This window comes from Ornithorhynchus anatinus, chromosome 17 (genome assembly GCF_004115215.2).
Source record: "Ornithorhynchus anatinus isolate Pmale09 chromosome 17, mOrnAna1.pri.v4, whole genome shotgun sequence".
NCBI classification, from domain to species: domain Eukaryota; kingdom Metazoa; phylum Chordata; class Mammalia; order Monotremata; family Ornithorhynchidae; genus Ornithorhynchus; species Ornithorhynchus anatinus.
In genome coordinates, this window is record NC_041744.1 from 8050118 (window position 1) to 8070434 (window position 20317).

The 20317-nt window shown below is 41.7% G+C and overlaps 1 protein-coding gene across 4 annotated transcripts in view; it reads right to left on the reverse strand.

Moving 5' to 3' along the window:
• The window catches only part of GOSR1 (golgi SNAP receptor complex member 1), a 42554-nt gene extending 22791 nt beyond the window's left edge, over positions 1-19763 (reverse strand). The window contains exons 1-6 of one of the 4 annotated variants that reach the window (XM_029082049.2): positions 19685-19763; positions 13253-13367; positions 8217-8304; positions 7171-7278; positions 5547-5638; positions 4017-4091 (exon numbers count right to left, since the gene is read on the reverse strand). In XM_029082049.2, coding sequence (XP_028937882.1) covers positions 4017-4091; positions 5547-5638; positions 7171-7278; positions 8217-8304; positions 13253-13367; positions 19685-19760 — 554 coding nt within the window. In that variant the 5' untranslated portion in view covers positions 19761-19763. Of the gene's footprint in view, positions 1-4016; positions 4092-5546; positions 5639-7170; positions 7279-8216; positions 8305-13246; positions 13368-17083; positions 17127-19684 lie in introns of those variants that run through there. The other 3 variants (XM_029082048.2, XM_007672557.4, XM_039914445.1) reach the window with 3 other exon arrangements.
• Between the last annotated feature and the right edge of the window lie 554 nt (positions 19764-20317).

Genomic DNA, 20317 nt, shown 5'->3' on the forward strand with positions numbered 1-20317 from the left:
TCTGTTTCCAATAGAAATTCGCCATATACCATCCCTACTTGCTTTTTCTTTCATTTAATTTCTTGCACTGCTTTTTGAGATAATGAAGATGTATGATTTTAAAATGGTAACTTAATGTGGGGAAGTGTTAGAAACTGTTAATCTTCCTCTCAGTGACAGGAATCTTAAACTAGATGCCCAAATATAACTCTGGAAAGGAAAATTCTGAGCCTGCAATACTATTTTAAAAAACTGTCCTGTTACCAAAGGCAACTGCCAAATAAATCGTTTACTCCTGAAATTTCACAGTAACTAATGCCATAGCAGACTAGTGATCAATTAATTACCAGTGAACTTGATGAAATAAAAAGGCTAGTACTTTACTGTTTTAGGTTAATTTAAAAATCTGTTGCCAGCTCTCTCAAAGCACTTAGCAAAAATGCTTTTTATAAGAACTGTAAAGACAGCACTTTAGCACCTCAGAAGTTACCATCTGTATTAACTGCTAGGTATATTTGTGCAATACTGAATACATTTTTGGTTGGCTAACAAATTTTCTCCTTATCTTTTGGGAGCCAAAAGGAGTTGGTTTGCAGAAAGTGGGCTCCAGTGAAGAGAGCAATGAATAATCCCAAATTCCTATTGTCTCCTTTGCCACCAGTTCAACAGAGTTTTTGCACAACAAATACCTTTCCAAGACTCCCATTTCTCTATGTCAAAAAAATGGGTCAGGTGAGAGTACTTGGAAATGTCGCTTTCCTCGGAATGTGGTAAGACCTAAAGCGTAACTTTACATTACTTGAGTTGGAAGAGTCATTGTATCAAGAAACAACCTGAACATTTGGCTCTTAAGAGCTCTAATAATCTAACACTTATCTGGCAGAATAATATTGAAAAAATTACTGTAGGGCTAGGTGCCTCAACTGGACGACAGAAAAAACCAAGGCTGAACTGCTTCAGAGGGATTATATAGCACTTTGGGGGGGGGGAAGGTACTTACAAATGATTACTATCTATTCACCGCATCTCTTCTTTTGAAAGGTTCATACATTATGAGGCAGAACGAAAGCTGAAGGATGAGAAGTTTCTATCTTGAATTTCAACTCTGAGAACTTCTGAATGTCAAAGAATAGCCCTAGAGAAACACTAAGCCTGACTCTGTTTACTGTTGTCCTTAACAGAGACCATTAGTATTATTACTAGCCATAAAATACTACTTTAATTTCCTGGAAGCTCGATTTTACAGAGAGCTGGATTCAACACAAAATTCTCCAGAAAAGATCCACAACAAAACTACAAACTCATACACAATATTTGTCATATATTTGCTCTGGGAAAGACTGCCCCCTTGTGACAACCAATGGTAATCACTGACTAGAGAGAACCCTACTTCGGAGCACACGGATAAATCTCTTTTCTGTCCTAATTTCAAAGCTCTCACACTTAAAAAGACAGTCTTGAGAGAAAAAAAGTAATACATAGCAAACTGATCTACATTCTATGTCAGTTAACTGTAGTTATCAGTGTAACCCTACAATCTATATGCATAACGTGCCAGTTTATGCACACAACTAACAATAGTATTTTTACTAAGTGCCTCCTGGGTGCAAAGCGCTCCACTAAGTATCAGGGAGAGTATGGTAGAAATAGTAGACTCCATTCCTGCCCTCAAGGAGCTTACAATCTAATAGGATTCTTGTTATTTTTCTCCGACGTCCCTGGAGACATCTTTGGAATCAGGCTCCAAGGTCCCACTATCATGCTTTTGCTCTCATCAGGACCACAAGTTATCTCTTGGTGCTCTTATTCTCTGGATCGGAATTCCAATAACTCCCTCCTGTCCCAAGATCCACAGTATTAAAGTCCAGGAGTTCAGTCATTCCCTTAACTGGAAGGCCTTTCTGTCTAGCACTCTTCTGAGAGAGATGGATGGCAGAAATTGTGACTACCCTCTCTACTCTGAGGTTCCATGTGATTTTTACTGCCTTAAATACCACTGCATCCCTGCACACACCCAGGAAGAATCTCATAAAGGCCCCAAAATCGTAGGCTTTGCTCAACTGACCCTCAACCATGGAATGTGGCTACGAGATTTGGGGCGAGGGTGGGGATGCTGTTAGCAGAGACAGGTCAAGCTCTTGGGGTTCCTGAGATAGCTCTCTGGGTTCCTGAGACTCATAGTTCGAGGAACCTAAGGACCACCATACACTCACAAACATACCATGTGTGCAAATTATCCCCCCTATGAACTCTGCTGACTCCCTTGCCAAGCCCAGAGGTCCAGCGCGGCAAACCGAGAAATGCACAATGGAACATAGAGGAATCCAAGTCTGGTCTGGTCCCTTCTTTGGTCCCGTCCACAGGTTCAGAGACCCCATGTGCTGATCCAGCAACATGTCCAGGACCCTCGTCACTCTTCCCTACCTTCCCATAGCTCTTCTTGGTGGCAGAATTATCTGTGGGTTCTGAAAAGTGGGGGTGTCAAGAGCATGGAACCTGGGAGCCATGGGAAAAATGACACTTCCAAGCAGACCACAACTGTCACGCAAGAGCTAGCCAGCACTTATGCCCAGGCACTTGTACCATTTGCCCCACAACAACCCAACCACCAGAAAAAAAGGCCAATTCCTGTTGTAGAAAACTAAATCATTGAAATACCAAAGGCCTGGGAGACAGGGGACCAGGGTGCCAATACCACCACTCCCATCTGTGTGACCTTGGGTAAGTCACTTGATTACTCTGCACCTCAGCTCCAACATCTGTAAAACGGAGTTTAAAATACCTGTTCTCCCTCTCACTCAGACTGTGAGCCCCACATGGGACAGAGACTGGGTCTGATATTATCTTGCTCCTGTCAATGTTTTTTATCAAGCACTTATGTGTGCAGAACGCTATACTAAGTGCTCGGAAGAGTGCGATATAACAGAGTTGGTAGTCACTTTCTCTTAAGGCCTAGCATAATGCTTGACATAGTGCTTAACGAAGACCACAATTAATAAGTTCCCAGAGCCCTGAGCTCATGATAATAAGTAAATAATTCTCCTCCTGCCCTAATTTCTTCACAAATACCTAAGCAACCGCTGATAAAAATCAACAGAGTGCAGAAAAGGTGCAGCTGAGGAAACCTCTGGGCGCATAAAATCCTCTCCACGATATCAGCTCAATTGTTAAGCATCTTCTTCTCCCTTCCAGTAGACATTCCTGCTTTGTCATGAATCTAATGCATCTGGTTTATATAAGTAAAAAGTAGCCTTTTGTTCTGCTTACTCCAACTGGGAAGCAGCCTGGCCTTGTGGATAGAGCAAGACCGGGGAGTCAGAAAAATCTGGGTTCTAATTCCAGCCCTGCCACCTGTCTGTTGGGTAACCTTGGGTAAATCACTTCACTTCTCTGTGCTTCAGTTACCTCATGTGTAAAATGGGCATGAAGATGTGAGCCCCACGTGTGACATGGACTGCGACCAACCCAATTAGCTTGTATTTACCCCATAGCTTAGTACAGTGCCTCGGACATGGAATGAGCTTAGCAAATATCATTAAAAAAAACACTGGAAAAACAGAATTAAGATTTGGGACAGAGCTCTTTCGTTGTGACCTAAGGAAATTATCATAAGAGCTGTGAATCAGCCTCTCTCCTAGGTAACCAAATTTTAGCACTAAAATCAGTCTATTCTGATTTCGGGGAACAGCATTGTGGTAGCAAATTTACGAACGGTACCTAGCCGCTTGCCATTCCCCTGCTAGGGAAATGTGCTGCATTTTCTTGATCTCTAAGTCAACCACCTGAAAGGGGGAAAGATAGGAGTAGGGTGAGACATTACAAAGCCTTTACTGGATCTGGATCAGCTGGCAGTGATGTACATGCCTCACCTTGGCCTTCTTCAATTTGGTATTCATGCCAAAATTGGTTTAAACTCTGAGATTAGAACATGAGTCCCAAAGTGTAAAGTGGAATGTAGAATTGAGGAACAAGCTTCTGTGGACAGCCCAGTTAATCTTAACAAATGTTTTCTTTCTGTACTATCATCCAATACCTACTTTCGAAGGTGATCATGTTCCTTTAGAAATAATTCTGTTCTTCTATTGTTCACTCCAGACCCACTTTTGTATGACCTGCGAAAGGAGGGAAAAATTGTGAATTGAGTTTTTGCAGGCACATCTAAAAACAGATATAATTTTCACTGGAGTTGAACTTCAGAAGTGGACAATCCCAATCCCTTCATTAGACCACTATGTACTTTTAACTACATTTCCTCCCTACCTTTAAAAACAATTTCCACTTTCCATAAATTATTGTGAATGTTTTCTTCCTCAATAGAAGCTATACAGATGTTAAAAATGTCTTTAGCGCAACAATTTTTTTCCCATTATCGTAGAAAATTCTAAAAACTTTTCTATTTGAATGTAAGTTTGCCTTTGTACCATTTTCTGGAGTGTTTTAGTACCAGTTGACTACCAAAATATTCACCTGAAAAGAGAATGCTGCTCTCAAGGATGCCCAGTGGCTCTTCTGCTACTTCCCAGCTAAACTTAACTACAACTCTATTAGTTGCTGCAAAGATAAATATAAGCAAAATGTACTATAATATGCAATAAAGGAATTCATCCAATTCCCCCAAAATGCAAAAGTTCATATCATCAGAATATGGTCCTCAACACCATCGATATCAGAGGGAGAGATATTATTTTAGCCTAACTCCTGCCCATTTGGGGTTGGCTCTTGTAACCCACTTCCAAAGAAGCTTCAGGAAACCATTGTGGGGGTCCAAATCTCCCCAGCTGTGATTGAACCAAACAACCCATACTGACTCACATTCTCTCCTGCGGCTTCCATAATCCATGTTGGGGGCAATCAACAGCAAAATTACAAGGAAACTAGAGTTAATTAGAGCAAAAGAGTAGAAGGGCTGGAAGTTCTCTTGAGGATGGTTTATGTGGCCAGGCTGGGGTTTCAACATCATTATTGTCAGTATTTATTGAGCCCCTACAATAACAGAAGACAGGGTCCCTGACCCCCAGGGAAATAGAAAGACTGCTCATCCTACTCCTAGGACACAAAATGAGAACTAATTGAAATACAGGATTTCTGAATTTCCCATGTGATGCTAAGATATCTTAAATTACTATTTTTAACTTGAAGAGCAAAACACCTGCCACAGCTCATATGATTTAATTCACATTGGAGAAAGGGAAAGAGCAGATACATTTCTCAGGTCTCAACAGGGGCATTTGCCAACATCAACTCTCTTAGATGGGCCAATCCTCCTTCCCAGGATAACACCTTCTACCCAGTTAGACAATCATCAAGTGCAAATGCTAGCTACGTGAAAGGCCTGGGGCTGGGACAGATCTCCTCTACTACTGCTGCTGCCTCAAGAGACTTTTCTTAGGAAGACCAGCTGAAAGTCCGGTGTCAGATACATTTTTTAAATAAATTGGGTTAATAACTTTGGCTTTGAAAAGCAGCACTGATTTGGCTCCTTACAAAGACTTTTCATTCAATATAAACAAAAAGCTCCATCAAGAACAGGGAAAATGCTCTAAACTATAAAATGCATGGTGACTTACTCAATATCTTTCCGTACTGATCCCATGAGGTTCTCCCTTTCCCGTATTGCAAGAAAATTTGCTTTTGTTTTATGGAATTCATGTGTGTAGTCCTGTAATAAATCAACATAATATTCTAACAATCAATCAATCAATTCGGTGCTTCAATCTAATAGAGACTTTGCTGCAAAATAAATTAAGTACCATTGGGGCAAAGAGATACAAGAGCAAAAGAATCATCCAACCAATACGGTTCAGCCATGTCTGCTGTGGGACCTTGGACAATTCAATTAACTTTTCTCTCTTTCAGTAAATCTCATCTGTAAAAAGGGGCTTAAGACTGTAAGCCCCACGTGGGACATGGACTGTGTCCACTCTGATTAGCTTCTATCTGCCTCTGTGCTTAGTACACTGCCTGGAACATAGTAAGCACTTAACAACTATCATTTTAAAAAACAAATGAAACAAAAAACAGTAAATGATGGCTACCACAACAAAAATATCTTACTTGGAATAGAGAATTCTCAGATTCTAAATCTTGGACAGAAGTGATTTTACTGTGGCTTAGCATGTCTGAATCAAATAAGGAGACACTTGTCAACTTTTTGATTAAGAAATTTCAATTGGAAAACAGTTTCGTTTATTAAGAGGCGGGTTCTGGGAGCAGGTCTCACTGAAAGGGTCATCTTTTGGAGATGCCGGATATTTTTTCAGTAAATTTCCTTCACCCAACAGCAACACGGCTTTTAAAAGACAAGAGAATCACTAATAGCCAAATGTTTCTATGAAGGGAGAAACCCAGAACAATCACCTTCATTGCTTGAGGCAAAACTGAACAACGGTTCTCAGATAGGGCAATTATTTAGGAGAAAATCTGTGGGGGCAGGGCAGAAGAAGAGGTAAATGGTCAAATTTGGAAATATTCAAAATGATTTTATTTCAAGGTATGATAAAAATAATTTTCACAAAGTTTGGCCAGAACTCTTGGGATTTATCTTGGGATCTTTACTGGATTTGTCTCTGTTCATTAGTTTTAGCTATCAAAGCTCCCTTTAAACTCAAAGCCTGCACAAACGTACTTCCTGTCACAAGAGAATTCCCACAGCAATTTTATTCACAGTAACTGTTTTCTAACAAAAAAGAGAACACAACCAGCCAAATACATTTTCAAGTTCTATCATTTTCCCTCACAACGGAGATCTGTGACTTAGCTCCTTGAGTTTTCTGCCCACCTTTAATCATTTCTCAGATAATCTGCTATACATCAAATAGCCCACCTAAAATAGTTCTGATGTTCAAGTGGCAATTTTTTGATTCTGGAATGTCAAAGCTACTCTCCTTAGCCCTGGGTGGGTTAGGCCACCCAACAAATTCAGCCAACCTGACCAGTCTCCCCTGTGAAATTAATACTGGCTTCTTTTGTCTTAATGGTAATCATGTACTCACTGTTGGTCCTTTATGGCCAAATTGTGCTAATCAATGGAAGCGGCATATTATTAACTGGGTCTTTATCCTCAGGGTTCAGGGTGCCCCGGACTGCTAAATAACATCCGAAGGACTCCCCAGTCTCCCAGATAAACCTGGCATTTTCTTTTAAATGAAGTAAAATAATTTAGGGTAAAAATCTCTGCGGCAAATCTATTACCTGTAATATGTCTCTATGTCGTTGTAGCGTGTGCATCAGTGCTGCATTCAGAGAAGGGACGCCGGCACTATTCGTATACTCTGCCATTTTGTCATTGACTCCTGTCAGCTACAGAAAGAAAAACATAATTAACAAAAACATCATCTACTAAATGGCCATGTATCAATCAATCAAAGATGTTTACTGAGCGCTTACTGTGTGCAGGGCACTGTAGTAAGTGCTTGTGAGAGCACAATATCAATAGAGTTGGCAGAAACGTTCCCTGCTCACAGGGAGTTTACAGTCTCTAAGGGGAGGCAGACAAAATAAACCACAGCTCTATACGTAAGTGCTGAGGAGCTGAGCTTGGGGGGCAATCACATCCTTAAAGGGTATAGATCCATTGCATAAGTGACACAGAAGGAAGAGGGACTTTGGCAAAATGAGGGATTAGTTGGGGAAGTAGGGAAGCCTCCTGGCTGACTTCCCTCCCTCCCCTCTCCAGTAGTACTAGAAATACTAGTAATAGCATTAATTAAGAATTCACATGTGGGAATTAAACACGGTAGCTGTCCCTCAGGTGGCTCACAATCAAAATAAAAACAGGGCGAGGAAGCTAGTGACAGATACATAAGGAGCAATGAAAATAAAACACTATGACGAGATAAACAAGGATCAGCAGAGTATTGTGGCTAAAAGGAGCAGAATTTCAGGCTCCTCACATTAGCCAAGGAGCTAAATACAAATTACTTCTCCGTCTGCCCTCTTTACAAGGGCAAAGGCTCTTTACACGCGAGCCAACCAGAAGCAGCAGGCTTAAGAGTAAAAAAGAGCTGGAGGGAAGAAGGGAAGGAGAAGAAGGACTGGAGCAAGTTGAGCCACTCTCTGTCTGTTACAGCTTGACCTTCTCAGTGCAAGTGTTAACCCAGGTCACCCTGGTTGTGAGGTGACACTCCCCTTGTTGAACGGGCAAAAATCAATCTCTGGCTATGCATTAAACCATCCATTCCTTTTTCTGAGGAACTACCAGCTATCAGTTAAGCACCCATTTGAGTCAAAGTACTTACTCTTGCCAAGAGTTGCTCAATCTCTACTGCCATCGTTTCAAACATTCTGTCTTGGCTTGATCCATTTAAGAGAGGAGTTGTGTCAGAACTAAGGAGGTTAAAATAAAGGGCATCCATTACTGCAAAGCACAGATATCACAATACAGTTGATGTCACAAGGTCAAGCAAAAATTGTTACATTTCCTCTCTTCCAAAGGAGTTTTCCTAAAAGAATTGCACCCCTCTTGCATTAAAACCAACGTTTTCTAAACATAGCATAAAACGCAAGTGAGTATCTCCTTTTCTCCTAACTGTAAATGATATTTTCCAGGCCCTGATAGATAATGGGTTCACCTACAAGCATTCAAAAGCCAAAGCAGGGAATTAGGACTGCAATGCAGCTAATCTGCATGCTGTTAATAAGGAATTTAAGGTTAAAATATAGGATAGTGTACAGTAAAACCAAATTAATCTAAACTGTAAGCAACCCAAAAAAACTTTAAATGGTCCAGAGACATATTAACAGCAAATGATTATTATAAAATAAGACATTTAGGCAGGAAAGGATAGTAGCTGACTTGAATTAGGCACTGTTTAGAATGCAGTTATATGTGATGTTCACCTGGTACCTGAAACCAAAAAGAGGCTAAAATAACTGAATTATCAGAATAAAAGTTTAAACTTGTCATTTCCAATGTATTCGCTTACTTTTAATAGTCTCATCTGGAGCAAAAAATACACCTAGATCTTTGATTTTTAAAAAGTTGTTTCTTTTTAATATGAGGCAGAACAGACCACCCCAATCAGCTGTCACTTTCATCATCCAGCTTGTGCTAGGCTAGCGAACACAGCCACCTGCAAGGACCAAGCGAGTCCAATTTTCCTGTTCACCCATAAGTTTTAAGGAAATAATATGATCTTAACTGTATGCTGCTATAAAATTTCTAACAAATAGTGGGATGCTCCTATTCAATTCAATGAATCAGTGGTATTTTTTGAGCACTCACTGTGAGCAGAACAACTGTATTAAGTGCTTGGGAGAGTACAACAGAGTTGGTACTTACGTTCCCCAACCCACAAGGAGTTTATAGTCTTGAGGGGGAGATAGACATTAATATAAATATATAAAATACAGATATGGGACTTAAGAGCTCTGGGGCTAAAGGTGGGGTGAATATCAAGTCCTTAAGGGGACAGATGCAAGTGCAGAGGCGAAAAAGAAGGGAGAGGGAGTAAGGGAAAAGAGTAGGGGAAATTATGCTTTATTGCATATTCTGGAACTTTCTTTCGCCACTCTGAAAACAACTGACCTACTTCAGTTCCCTGTACAGCTGCTTTGATGTCCTTCCACCTCATTACTAGGCCTGTCCAACTGAGGTGTAATGATCATGGCTAAATGCCTGGGAAGTGACTGGTTGATAATGATGACTGTGCTCCAATGCTTCATTATGGAGGCCTTACCAAGTCCACTATAAGGGAGAGAAGTAGGTTCGACAGATAACGGCGGTTTAAGAGTAGAATATGACACCAAACGTAGACCTATACAGACACCCAGGAAACTGACTGGGCAGGGCTGTGATTTGACAGCTTTAGTTTTGCCTAAAATCTGATTCCAGATGGGACTGCTAAAAGATATAGCTACTTTATGATGAAGAAATATCTTCTAGGTTTTTTTTTTTTTTACCTAGTTGGTTGGTATACGTCACAGTGCAATTCACGAGAGATAAAGCGAAGCATTTTGAGGCCATCCCCAAAGGGCTGTAGGTTATCGACTCACTGAGTTTGAAAGGCAGTTCCCTTTTTACATTGGAGAAGATACTAAATCCTCCCTACCGCTCTCCATCTTGTGAGAGTGTGGCATGTGAGGTCAGCTGAAGCAGCCCCCATGCCATCCTCCCCTTTCTTAAAGATCTAGGCGTATCGGAAAATAAGCAGTCGAGGTATTCTTGAAAAAATTAAGGGGGGACTCCCTGGGAAAAAGAAGTCCCTGATTTAGTTTTGTCAGTTCTCCAACATGGGGAAGAAGTAAGGCTTAGTGGGAAAGAATAACCCTGGGAGTCAGAGGAGCTGAGTTCTAATCCCGGCGCTGCCACTTATCTGTTGTGTCACCTTGGGCAAGTCACTAAACTTCCCAGTGCCTGACCTACCTCATCTGTAAAATGGGGATTAAAGCTGGGCTCCCAATGGAGGACACAGATTGTGTCCAACCTGATTATCCTGTATCTACCCCAGCACTTAGTACAGTGCCTGGCACATAGTAAGTGCTTAAACATCATAAAAAAAATCATAATATACTGTAAAGAGCATTCAGAGAGAGGCACCTACTTGGACAAAGATGTCAATTTAGGATCTGGAATTAGGCCTTACTCAGTCGACTATATCAAATGATTCACGTGTGTCGTCGTGAGGGGATGCTTGAAATTGTCCCAGAAGGCAGATCATAATTTATCCAAACAATGAACCACCACTGATATTTCCCGTGATGTTTTTAAATTTTCCCAGCAAGACCTTAAATAAAACTGAGCCCCTGGCCCTGAAGATTCACATTAAACATGTGTGGAAATAAATCAAACGTATTAGAAACATTAACTACACTCTAGTGAAAGTTTTAAAATGTTGGTAAGAACCTTTGGGAAAAATTAATTTTCAGGCGCCTGCCATTGCTCAGATCTAACTAAATTTGGTTAGGTCAGGGCTTCAACTGTGCCATTTTAATGGATAACAAAAATAATAAAAAGTTAGATTCTTCTGACCCTCTTTGAATCATTGCTTTCCAAACAGAGGTGAGAGATTGGACCTGGCACATGAACTTGGGATATCTTTTGCCCACTCCAAAACACAGAAACCATAACTGAATGTATCAGCTTCAATCCTTTTGGGAACCCTAAACTACACATTTTCAGATTTAAAATGGCTCAAGATATAGGGTCTAATGAGAACCACATGAATTTCAGACCTGGTAATATCATTAGGAGTCTTATTTATGGCTATTCCTATTTTACCCCACCTAATGAGCTCTATATCGGTGCCTGAATCTAATTTGCTGAGTCCATAGCATCTTTCTCATTTGGTGGCCAATTCTACTTTAATCCCTTATGGAGGAACCAGACAGATAGGGAGATAGAGAGGAGTGTCTCTTTGCTTGTATCTACCCCAGTGCTTAGTACAGTGCCTGACACATAGTAAACACTTAAATACCATAAAAAAATGAGGCACAAACATTATTATTCTTTTGAACAATATGTATCATGATCACTTGTAAGCACTTCAGCAGAAGTGGAAGAAAGAGGTTCCCTCTTCTGTAGAGGCTGCCTACTGCTGGGACTGAGAAAACTGGGGAGATGATACCTGGGAAACCCATTCCTCACAGTGTGTGAGAGGAAAAATTAAGTTGATCGTGTGCCAGGGCAATTTTGGCCACAGTCCTATCTACAAGGGAACATAAAACAAGCAACCACTCCCTCAGGTAGATTATTTTTTAAATGGTATCTGTTAAGTGCTTACTATATGCCAGGCACTGTACTAAGCACTGGGGAAAATATAAAATTATTAGGTAGGACAAAGTCCATGTTCCTCATTGGGCTCAAAGTCTTAATCCCCATTTTACAGACGAGGTCACTGAGGCTGAGAGAAGCTAAATGACTTGCCCTAAATCACAGAGCAGACAGGTGGCGGAACCAGCATTAACACCCAGGTCCTTGACTCCCAGGCCTGTGATCTTTCCACTAAGCCCCGCTGTTACTCCTTTGTTTCACTTATACTCATTAAAATGGCAACAGAGGTCAATCTCATATTCTGGGCCACTTGACTGTATAATCAGAAAAGGGACCCGAGAAGACACTTTAGCAGTATTTACCACAACTTCCTTAAAATATGACAGATATTAATTGGCCCACTTCAGGTGATGGTTAAGTGCAAGGTACTGAGTCAAGATGCCACAATTTAAATGTTAAATATTAAATCGTGCCTCAAATTTACTATGTATTTTTAAACAAGTAATCCTTCTGACAACTGCTTCGAAATATAGAACGGAAGCATTTTGTGATGTGCCATCAGTTTATAAGTAAAAAGTTTAGTTCAAACGGAAAACTAAGTAAAATAGGTTTATACCAAGCAAATAATGTTCTCTGGGCCATTAAAAATCACTAGTTTGGCCCCACTTCTATACAGCCAAAAGTACAGCTCATTCACTCATTTAAAATTCCTGAAAAATACCATAGGAGTGGGTTTAATTATTCAGCAAAGTGAGCTGTCAAACTTTCAGACCAAAGCCCGGACACTACTGAAATGTTACCCAATCCACATTATTGGGAGCAGGATTTAGCTTACTTCTAAGTGATTTAGATAACTTCAGCAATTTTCTCCTTTTACTACATAAAGAGGCTTCACAGCAAAAGAGCTCAATATTCAAGGATAAATGTTTCACGTGCTCAAAAACATTGCTAGCTGTCCTTTTTATCTGCAAATAATGCTCCACTTTAGAATACAGACATGGCCTCTAATTCCTCAGTTTCAAAACAAAACCAAAAAAGAATGGTGAATATATCATCAACAGCATTCATTGAGCATCCATGGGAAGTAACTACATGAGATGCTTGGGAGCAGTCAAAAGAAGGAAAAGATATGGTCCCTGTCTTTGAAGAGTTTACTCTTTAATGCAGGAGACAAAGCATAAATAGTCAAACTTACTATATTGTAAGAGGATATACTTTGTAAATCAATAGATCCTTACACTTAAAAATGTAAGGAAATTGTACAAGGCATTGTCTCTCCCCTTCTAAACCAGTGGAAACCTGAGGAATGGTTAACTAGGAGCCCTGGCCCCACACTGTTTTATGGAACAACCAAAGTTAAATCTGCACGCTGGCAATACAGGACTCTTAGGATTTGGAAGAGTTTAATGAGTTTGCTAAACGAACGATTAAGAATAATGAAAGACCAAGTGACATCCAACAACAAAACTCTGGAGAGCTACACCTTTTAATCATAATTTTTTATAGCAATTATGTATTTTTTAGAGTTTAAAAGCATAAGAGAGGATCTGGTAGTACCTATACCTGTCGCGCCTTCCATCTCGGACATTGCTATGACTGTAACTGGTGCAGAGTTTACTGAAGGAAACCAGCTTCAAATCGAGTTCATTTTCCAGCTGCCGGGCTTGCTTCCGGAGATCTAATGAAATTTTAATAGAAAATCACTACAATTGAACAGAAACACAGCTTCTGAAGTGAACTGCAAATACATTTGAGGTATTTATAACCAAGGACAAAGGATTGCACAAAAACAACTACAAAGAATATAACTCAGAACAGTATTTCCGGGGAACTAAAACAGAAAAACAGCACTGGGAGGATGCCGGAGTTTTGTGAACTTTATCAGGATATCTTTGCCTCGCCCTTTTCCCCCCTAAAAGATGACGATTCATTCATTCATTCATATTTATTGACAGCTTACTGTGTGCAGAGCACTGTACTAAGCACTTGGAGGATCACAGGCTATCTGGGCTGACTTGTCTATAATTACCTAACTCCCCGTGTGCTTTGCTCCCTGGGCTTTCATCCCTGGGCTGAAGCCTGCTCAGGGTAGGTCTTTAACCTTCTTTCCCGTCTCCCACAATGAGACATGAGAGTTTGGGACAGTACTTTATTGTCCCAGATTTCAATGGCCAGCTTAAATGTTAACATAATTCCCTTAGTTGTAATAGCTTTTATATAGTGCTTATTGTGTGCAGAGCATTGTATTAAATGCTGGGAGAGAAGAGGCAGTTGGATATTAAACAGGTAGTCATAATTTACCCAACAGAAAGTAAATTAATTTTATTTACTTAAAATCACTTGGGAATAATTAAGGAATAATGGGGAATAATTAGGAAACATTAGGGAATAATAAACTGTAATGAACTAAGTGGTCCAATTAGTCCTTTTAAAATCTACATATCTTTAATTGCTCTAGCCAGCAATCCCATTATGGTCAGGTGCACAAAGATTCTTTTGACCAAATGCTCAGATTTGGGATGATCTTTCCTGAAGTTAATTCACTTAAACACTCAAAAGTATTCTAAAACCCTTAAAGGTAAACAGTTTAACTTTAATCCATAATTATACTCTGTGAACTTTTAAAATGAAGTTTTCTAAATTATAAAAATAAGCAAAAAATTCAGACCTGAAAAGGTTTCCATTCACTCTTATTGACAAATATCTAGGGTCTCAAAATAGTAACCAGATATTATACGAAGGCAATTAAATACCTATCCATCAATATTTTTTCTTTCATTAATTATCTAAAGTCTGAACATTATTTAAACCAACCAAACCCAACCTTTTGCCCTTCATCCAACTATACATATACCTGCACTGAATTTTATTTCCTCATTTCTCAGAAGTTCCCACTTCTCAAGAAATACTTCGTTAATATGTAGGAGAGAAAACATTTTGAAACAGAATCCCAAGGCTTTAATATACACCGGAATCAAAAATCAAGAAAAGCGGTGTGGCCAAATGGAAAGAACATGAGCCCGGGAGACAGAGGACCTGGGTTCTAATCCCGGCTCTGCCAACTGCTTGCTGTGTGACCTCAGACAAGTCACTTAACTTCTCTGTGCCTCAGTTTCTTCATCTGCAAAATAGGGATTCAATATCTATTCTCCCTCCTACTTAATCTGTGAGCTCCATGTGGTACCTGATCATCTTGCATCCATCTCAACACTTGTGAGATGGCTGGCCCATAGTAAGCGCTTAACAAATACCAAAGTAATTAATCAAGGAAATCAATGAGTATATTTACATATTGGCTGCAGAGCACTGTAGTAAACTCTCAGAAAAGAATCATAGAAATCAAAGTCATGGCCCCTGCCCTCAAGTATTTTACAAGCTAAAGGGGTAAAATTAATACTCGGTATCACCTGAAATTAATTTTATTGGCATAATTACAATAATAATAGTTATGCTATTTGTTAAGCACTTACTATGTGCCAGACATTGTACTAAGCGCTGAGGTGGATACAAGCAAATAGGGTTGGTCACTGTCCCTTGGCCCATGTGGGGCTCGAAGTCTCAAACCCCATTTTACAGATGAGGTTCCTGGGGCACAGAGAAGTTCAGTGACTTCCTCAAGGTCACACAGCAGACAAGTGGCCCGAGCTGGGATTAGTAAGTCTCTTTTTAGTTTTGCAATTTCTTTTAACAAAATCAGTCTTTTTCAAATTTGGCTATTTCTGAATTTCCCTTTACTGAGGGTGAAATGCATTGTGGGTACTCGCCCCTAATATTCCCATAGCTATTACCAGGTAAAATTTAGGAATTTTTAAATGAAAGTTTAGAGGAAATTATATCAATGAAATCTTCATATGAAACTGAACCAACTGTGTTTTGCTTTTTCATCATCCTGTCATTCTAGTGACTTGAGGAAATTGGGGAATTCTTTTATTCCCTCTCTTCTGCACCACCCCTGCGCTGGTTTGTACCCTCTGGTACTTGATATTCGCCACACGCACTTATGTACATAGCCATAATTTATTTTAATGTCTGACTCCTCTTCTAGACTCTAAGCTCCTTGTGGGCAGGGAATGTTTCCATCAAACTCTGTGGGTACTGTACTCTCCCAAGCGCTGGGTACAGTGTTCTGCACTCACTAAGTGCGTAAATAAGTAAAATTGATTGATTATTCCCCCCCTTACAAACCTAGAAATCCAATTCGGTACTTCTTAATATGAGACCTAAAGAGCCAAGAATCACAAAAAAGATACACTGCCTTCAGTACTAATAGGATACTGTGGAGAAAAAAACTGTCCGCAAGAAAACAGGGTTTATAACCAGTGTAGTGTCATCTCTCCAGCAGTGACCAGAACTTTGAGACACAGAGGGGGCAGTAAAAGACTCCAAAGTTCAGGAAATAGACTGGACTAACCCAACACCTAGAAGGTGAATTTCTTCCAGACCAGCACAATGCTAATTATCAGTCAAGTAAAAGGAAGGAATCCAAGAAACAAACACTGTTTCACCAGTTATTCCCCATATTCCTTGCATTTCCACAATTTTATTTTCTACAATACAGTCAATTCTTTTTTATAATGCTTTTCCACTATACATTTTCAAGAGAAGCTGCTAGGATACTAGGGAACATTCTTCCTAAAATGGGTGCCCATCTGGACAGAACATTCATTCATTCAACCACATTTCCTGAGTGCTTACTGTGTGCAAAGCACTGTACTAAGAGTTTGGGAGAGTACAATATAACAGTAAACAGATACTTTATCTGCCCACAATGCGCTTACAGAACATAGACGGACGTGGGAAAAAACAGTAATGCACATGTGTGGCATTGGTCAGAGCATGGGTACAACGGAGGTTTCACCACCCCCATTATTGAAGACCGACTGTATTGCTAAATCCTTTCGTTCAGTATCTTCAACAAGCCTACTGGTATAGTGTTACACCACAACAATCAAAGTTTACTTGCATTCTAACTTGGCTTTTTGCCCGAGCAAAATGAATTTTAATTACCAGGGTGAAATCACTCTAGTATACTTGGTGGAATAAATGTTGGTAGGGGTTTAAAGTTAAGAAAATATTCTGATAAAACTTGATACCCAATTAATAAATTCAAATTTCTAAGGCTGCTATATAATTCACTGTATCTACCACACCCACACACTGAATTTTTCGGAGTACAGAGGGCTACATTTAGTTTTTGCAGCAGATGTAACGCAGGGGTCCTTCTACCTAAATATTCTGTTCACGCCTAGGCCCAGGTTAGAGGCTGCAACTACAAAAGAAATACACTCCAAGGACTTCAGATCTCGGGGAAATTATAACATGCCATACAAATACCACATTTATCATAATCAGCTACTGTCAATGTGATGAATCTTGGGAAACCATTGTAAATACCTGCTTAGTGTGCAACACCAGCAGTCTTTTGTGGGAAGCAGTGTGACGGAGTGGTAAGGCCTAGGAGTCAGAGGATATGGGTTTTTAATCCCTGCTCAACCATTTGTCTGTGTGACCTTGGCAAGTCACTTCACTTCTCTGGGCCTCAATTACCTCAACTATAAAATGGGGATTATGAGTGTGAGCCCCAAGTGGAACAAAGCCTGTCCACTCTACCTTGTACCTATCCAGTGCTTATCCAGTGCTTGCACATAGTAAACACTTAACTAATACCATTATTGTTACGGTGCTTGACACATAGTAAGCACTTAAATGTTAACTTTTAGAAGATACTCTCACCTTAATGCAGAAAAAAAAATTAAACATTCTCCCCAGTCATTTTTTCAAAAGCCCTTTACTGTAACTATAGGGGGGAAATCAACAAGTTCTGACCTATGAGGAGACTGAAACAACTAAATAAAGTGTTTGTAATATTCTGGGATCTAGCTGTATGTAGCAATCTTAAATTTTCCGGGAAACTTAACTGAATCTTTGAAAGTACTTGTGTTCAAACGAACCTTCTCCAGGATACAGTGAACCCAACTCGATGAAAGTTCAGTAGGGTGAGGGAGCCCACAAATCAGGTTCCCGGTTAAGTAAACTCTAGACTCCCATCTAGACTGTGAGCTTGTTGTGGGCAGGAATGTGTCTGTTGTTCTACTGTTCTCTCCCAAGCACTTAGTACAAGTGCTTTGCACATAGTAAGCGCTCACTAAATACGGCTCAATGGAATGTTGTGTATATTTGTACATATTTATTATTCGACTTATTTTATTGATATGCATATTTCTATAATTCCATTTATCTATTATTAATGTTGGTATTTGTTAAGCGCTTACTATGTGCCGAGCACTGTTCTAAGCGCTGGGGTAGATACAAGGGAATATTATGATGCTATTGATGCCTGTCTACTTGTTTTGTTTTGCTGTCTGTCTCCCCCTTCTAGATTGTGAGCCCGCTGTTGGGCAGGGATTGTCTCTCTCTGTTGCCGAACTGTACTTTTCCAAGCGCTTACTACAGTGCTCTGCACACAGTAAGCGCTCAATAAATACCGGGCTGAACGAATGAATGCATAGTACAGTACTCTGCTCACGATAAGGCCCTCAAAAAATTATATTTGTGGATGAAAAGGCAAGTACACAAACACGTTGGTGAACTTTCTTTTTGCTGGGGCACTGGGGACTAGTAGTGATTTAAGTGTAAAATGGGGCTCCCCCTGGGAAGGAGAACACAGGACTTCTTTTGCATGGCAAATATGGGGGCAGAAAAAAAAGACCTTACGGAGTCATCCCCCACCCTAACAATGGGGGCTTGATTGATGGGGCAACTCCCAAGTTACAGTGACCCTAGCCCGGAACAGATGGAAGGGGAAGGAAGGGGAAGGAAAGGGAAAGGGGAAGGGAAAGAGAAAAGAAAGAGAAGGAAAGGAAGGAAAAGAAGAAAAAAAGAGAAGGGAAAGGAAGGGAAGGGAAAGGAAAGAGAAGGGAAAGACAAGGAAAAAAGAAGAGAAGGGAAAAGGAAAGGGAAAGAAAAGTTAAGGGAAGGAAAGAGAAGGAAAGGAAAGAAAGGGAAGGGAAGGAAAGAGAAGGAAGGGAGGACTGTAAGCCTGTCAATGGGCAGGGATTTTCTCTATCTGTTGCGAATTGTCCATTCCAAGCGCTTAGTCCAGTGCTCGGCACATAGTTAAGCGCTCAATAAATACTACTGGATGAATGAATGAATGCAATGAAAGGAAGGGAAAGGGAAGGAAGGGAAGAAAAGGAAGAAAAAGAGAAGGAAGGGAAAGGAAGGGCAGGGAAAGTAAAGAGAAAAGAAAGGGAAGGGGAAGAAGGGAAAGGGAAGGAAGGAAGGGAGAAGGGAAGGGGAAAGGAAGGGAAGGAAGGGAAAGGAAGGAAGAAGGGAGGAAGGGGAAGGGAAGGAAGAGGAAGGAAGGGAAGGAAGGAAAGGGGAAGGAAGAAAAAGGGAAGGAAGGAAAAGGGAAGGAAAGAAAAGGGAGGGAAGGGAAGGGAGGAGAAGGAAGGGGAAGGGGAAGGAAGGGAGAAGGGAAAAGAAAGAGAAGGGAAGGGAAGGAAGGGAAAGAAGAGAAGGAAAGGGAAGAGAAGGGGAAAGGAAAGGAAGGGAAGGAAGAGAAAGGGGAAAGGAAAGGGGAGAGAAAGGTTAGTCGTGAGCCTGTCCCAGCGCAGTGACAGGAGCCGGAGCCGGTGGTCAGATCGGGAAGCGGTGGCCCGGCGCCAGCCCTCCCGTCCCGGGCCCTGCCTTCTCCTTCCCCTCAGACTTCTCTCCTCCGATCCCTCGGCTCCACACTGGGGGCCCCGGCTCCGCGCCTTCCCTGGCGGGGGTGGGTGCCGGTGCCGGTGCCGGTGCGGTTGTGGGGCGCGGGCCGCGGGGTTCTCCTCAGCGCCGGCGCCGGCCCCGCCAGCCGTCCGGCCCCTCGCCCTCCTCCCCTTCTTCCCTCCCCGAGCACGGCCCTGATCCCGAGGCGGCGCCCCCGGCTCTGCCGGCCCAGCCCGGCGGGCCCGGGCGGGCGGATGGCGGGGCGGCAGCGGCGGGCCTCGCCCTCACCTTCCCAGTAGTTGCTGGTTTGCCGCCGCCATCTTTGTTGTCCGACGTCAGCCGGGGCCGGGGCCGGGGCCACCATCGAGACGGGGCGGGGCAGTAGGGGGCACTTTCCCCCCCCGCCGGCCTCCCCTCGGGCGCAAGGGCCGATGGGATAGGCGGGAGGCCGGGCCGGAGGCCGCCCAGCTGGGCCGCCCTCCCCGCCTTAGCTCAGGGCGGTGGCCGTCCTCAGCGTTTCTCCCAGGGAATGTCCGGGGCTAATCACCATCGCCGGGCTATTTCTTCAGCTCTTTCCATGTGCCGGGGCCCCGCACCAGCAAATCATTGGGACCCAGTCCTTGTCCCACAGAATAATGGTTGTTTGTAAAAGCGCTTACTCTGTGCCAGGCCCTGTCCTAAACGTGGGGGGTGGATACAAGGCTAATCAGGTTGGACCCAGTCCCAGCCCTACATCATCATAATGGTGTTGTTAAGTGTTTACTATGTGCCAGGCCCTGTCCTAAACGTTGGGGTGGATACAAGCAAATCAGGTTGGGACACAGTGCTCCCACATCATCATAATGGCATAGTAAGCACTTAAGCTTACTATGTGCCAGGCACTGTACTAAGCGCTGGGGTGGAGTCAAACAAATTGGGTTG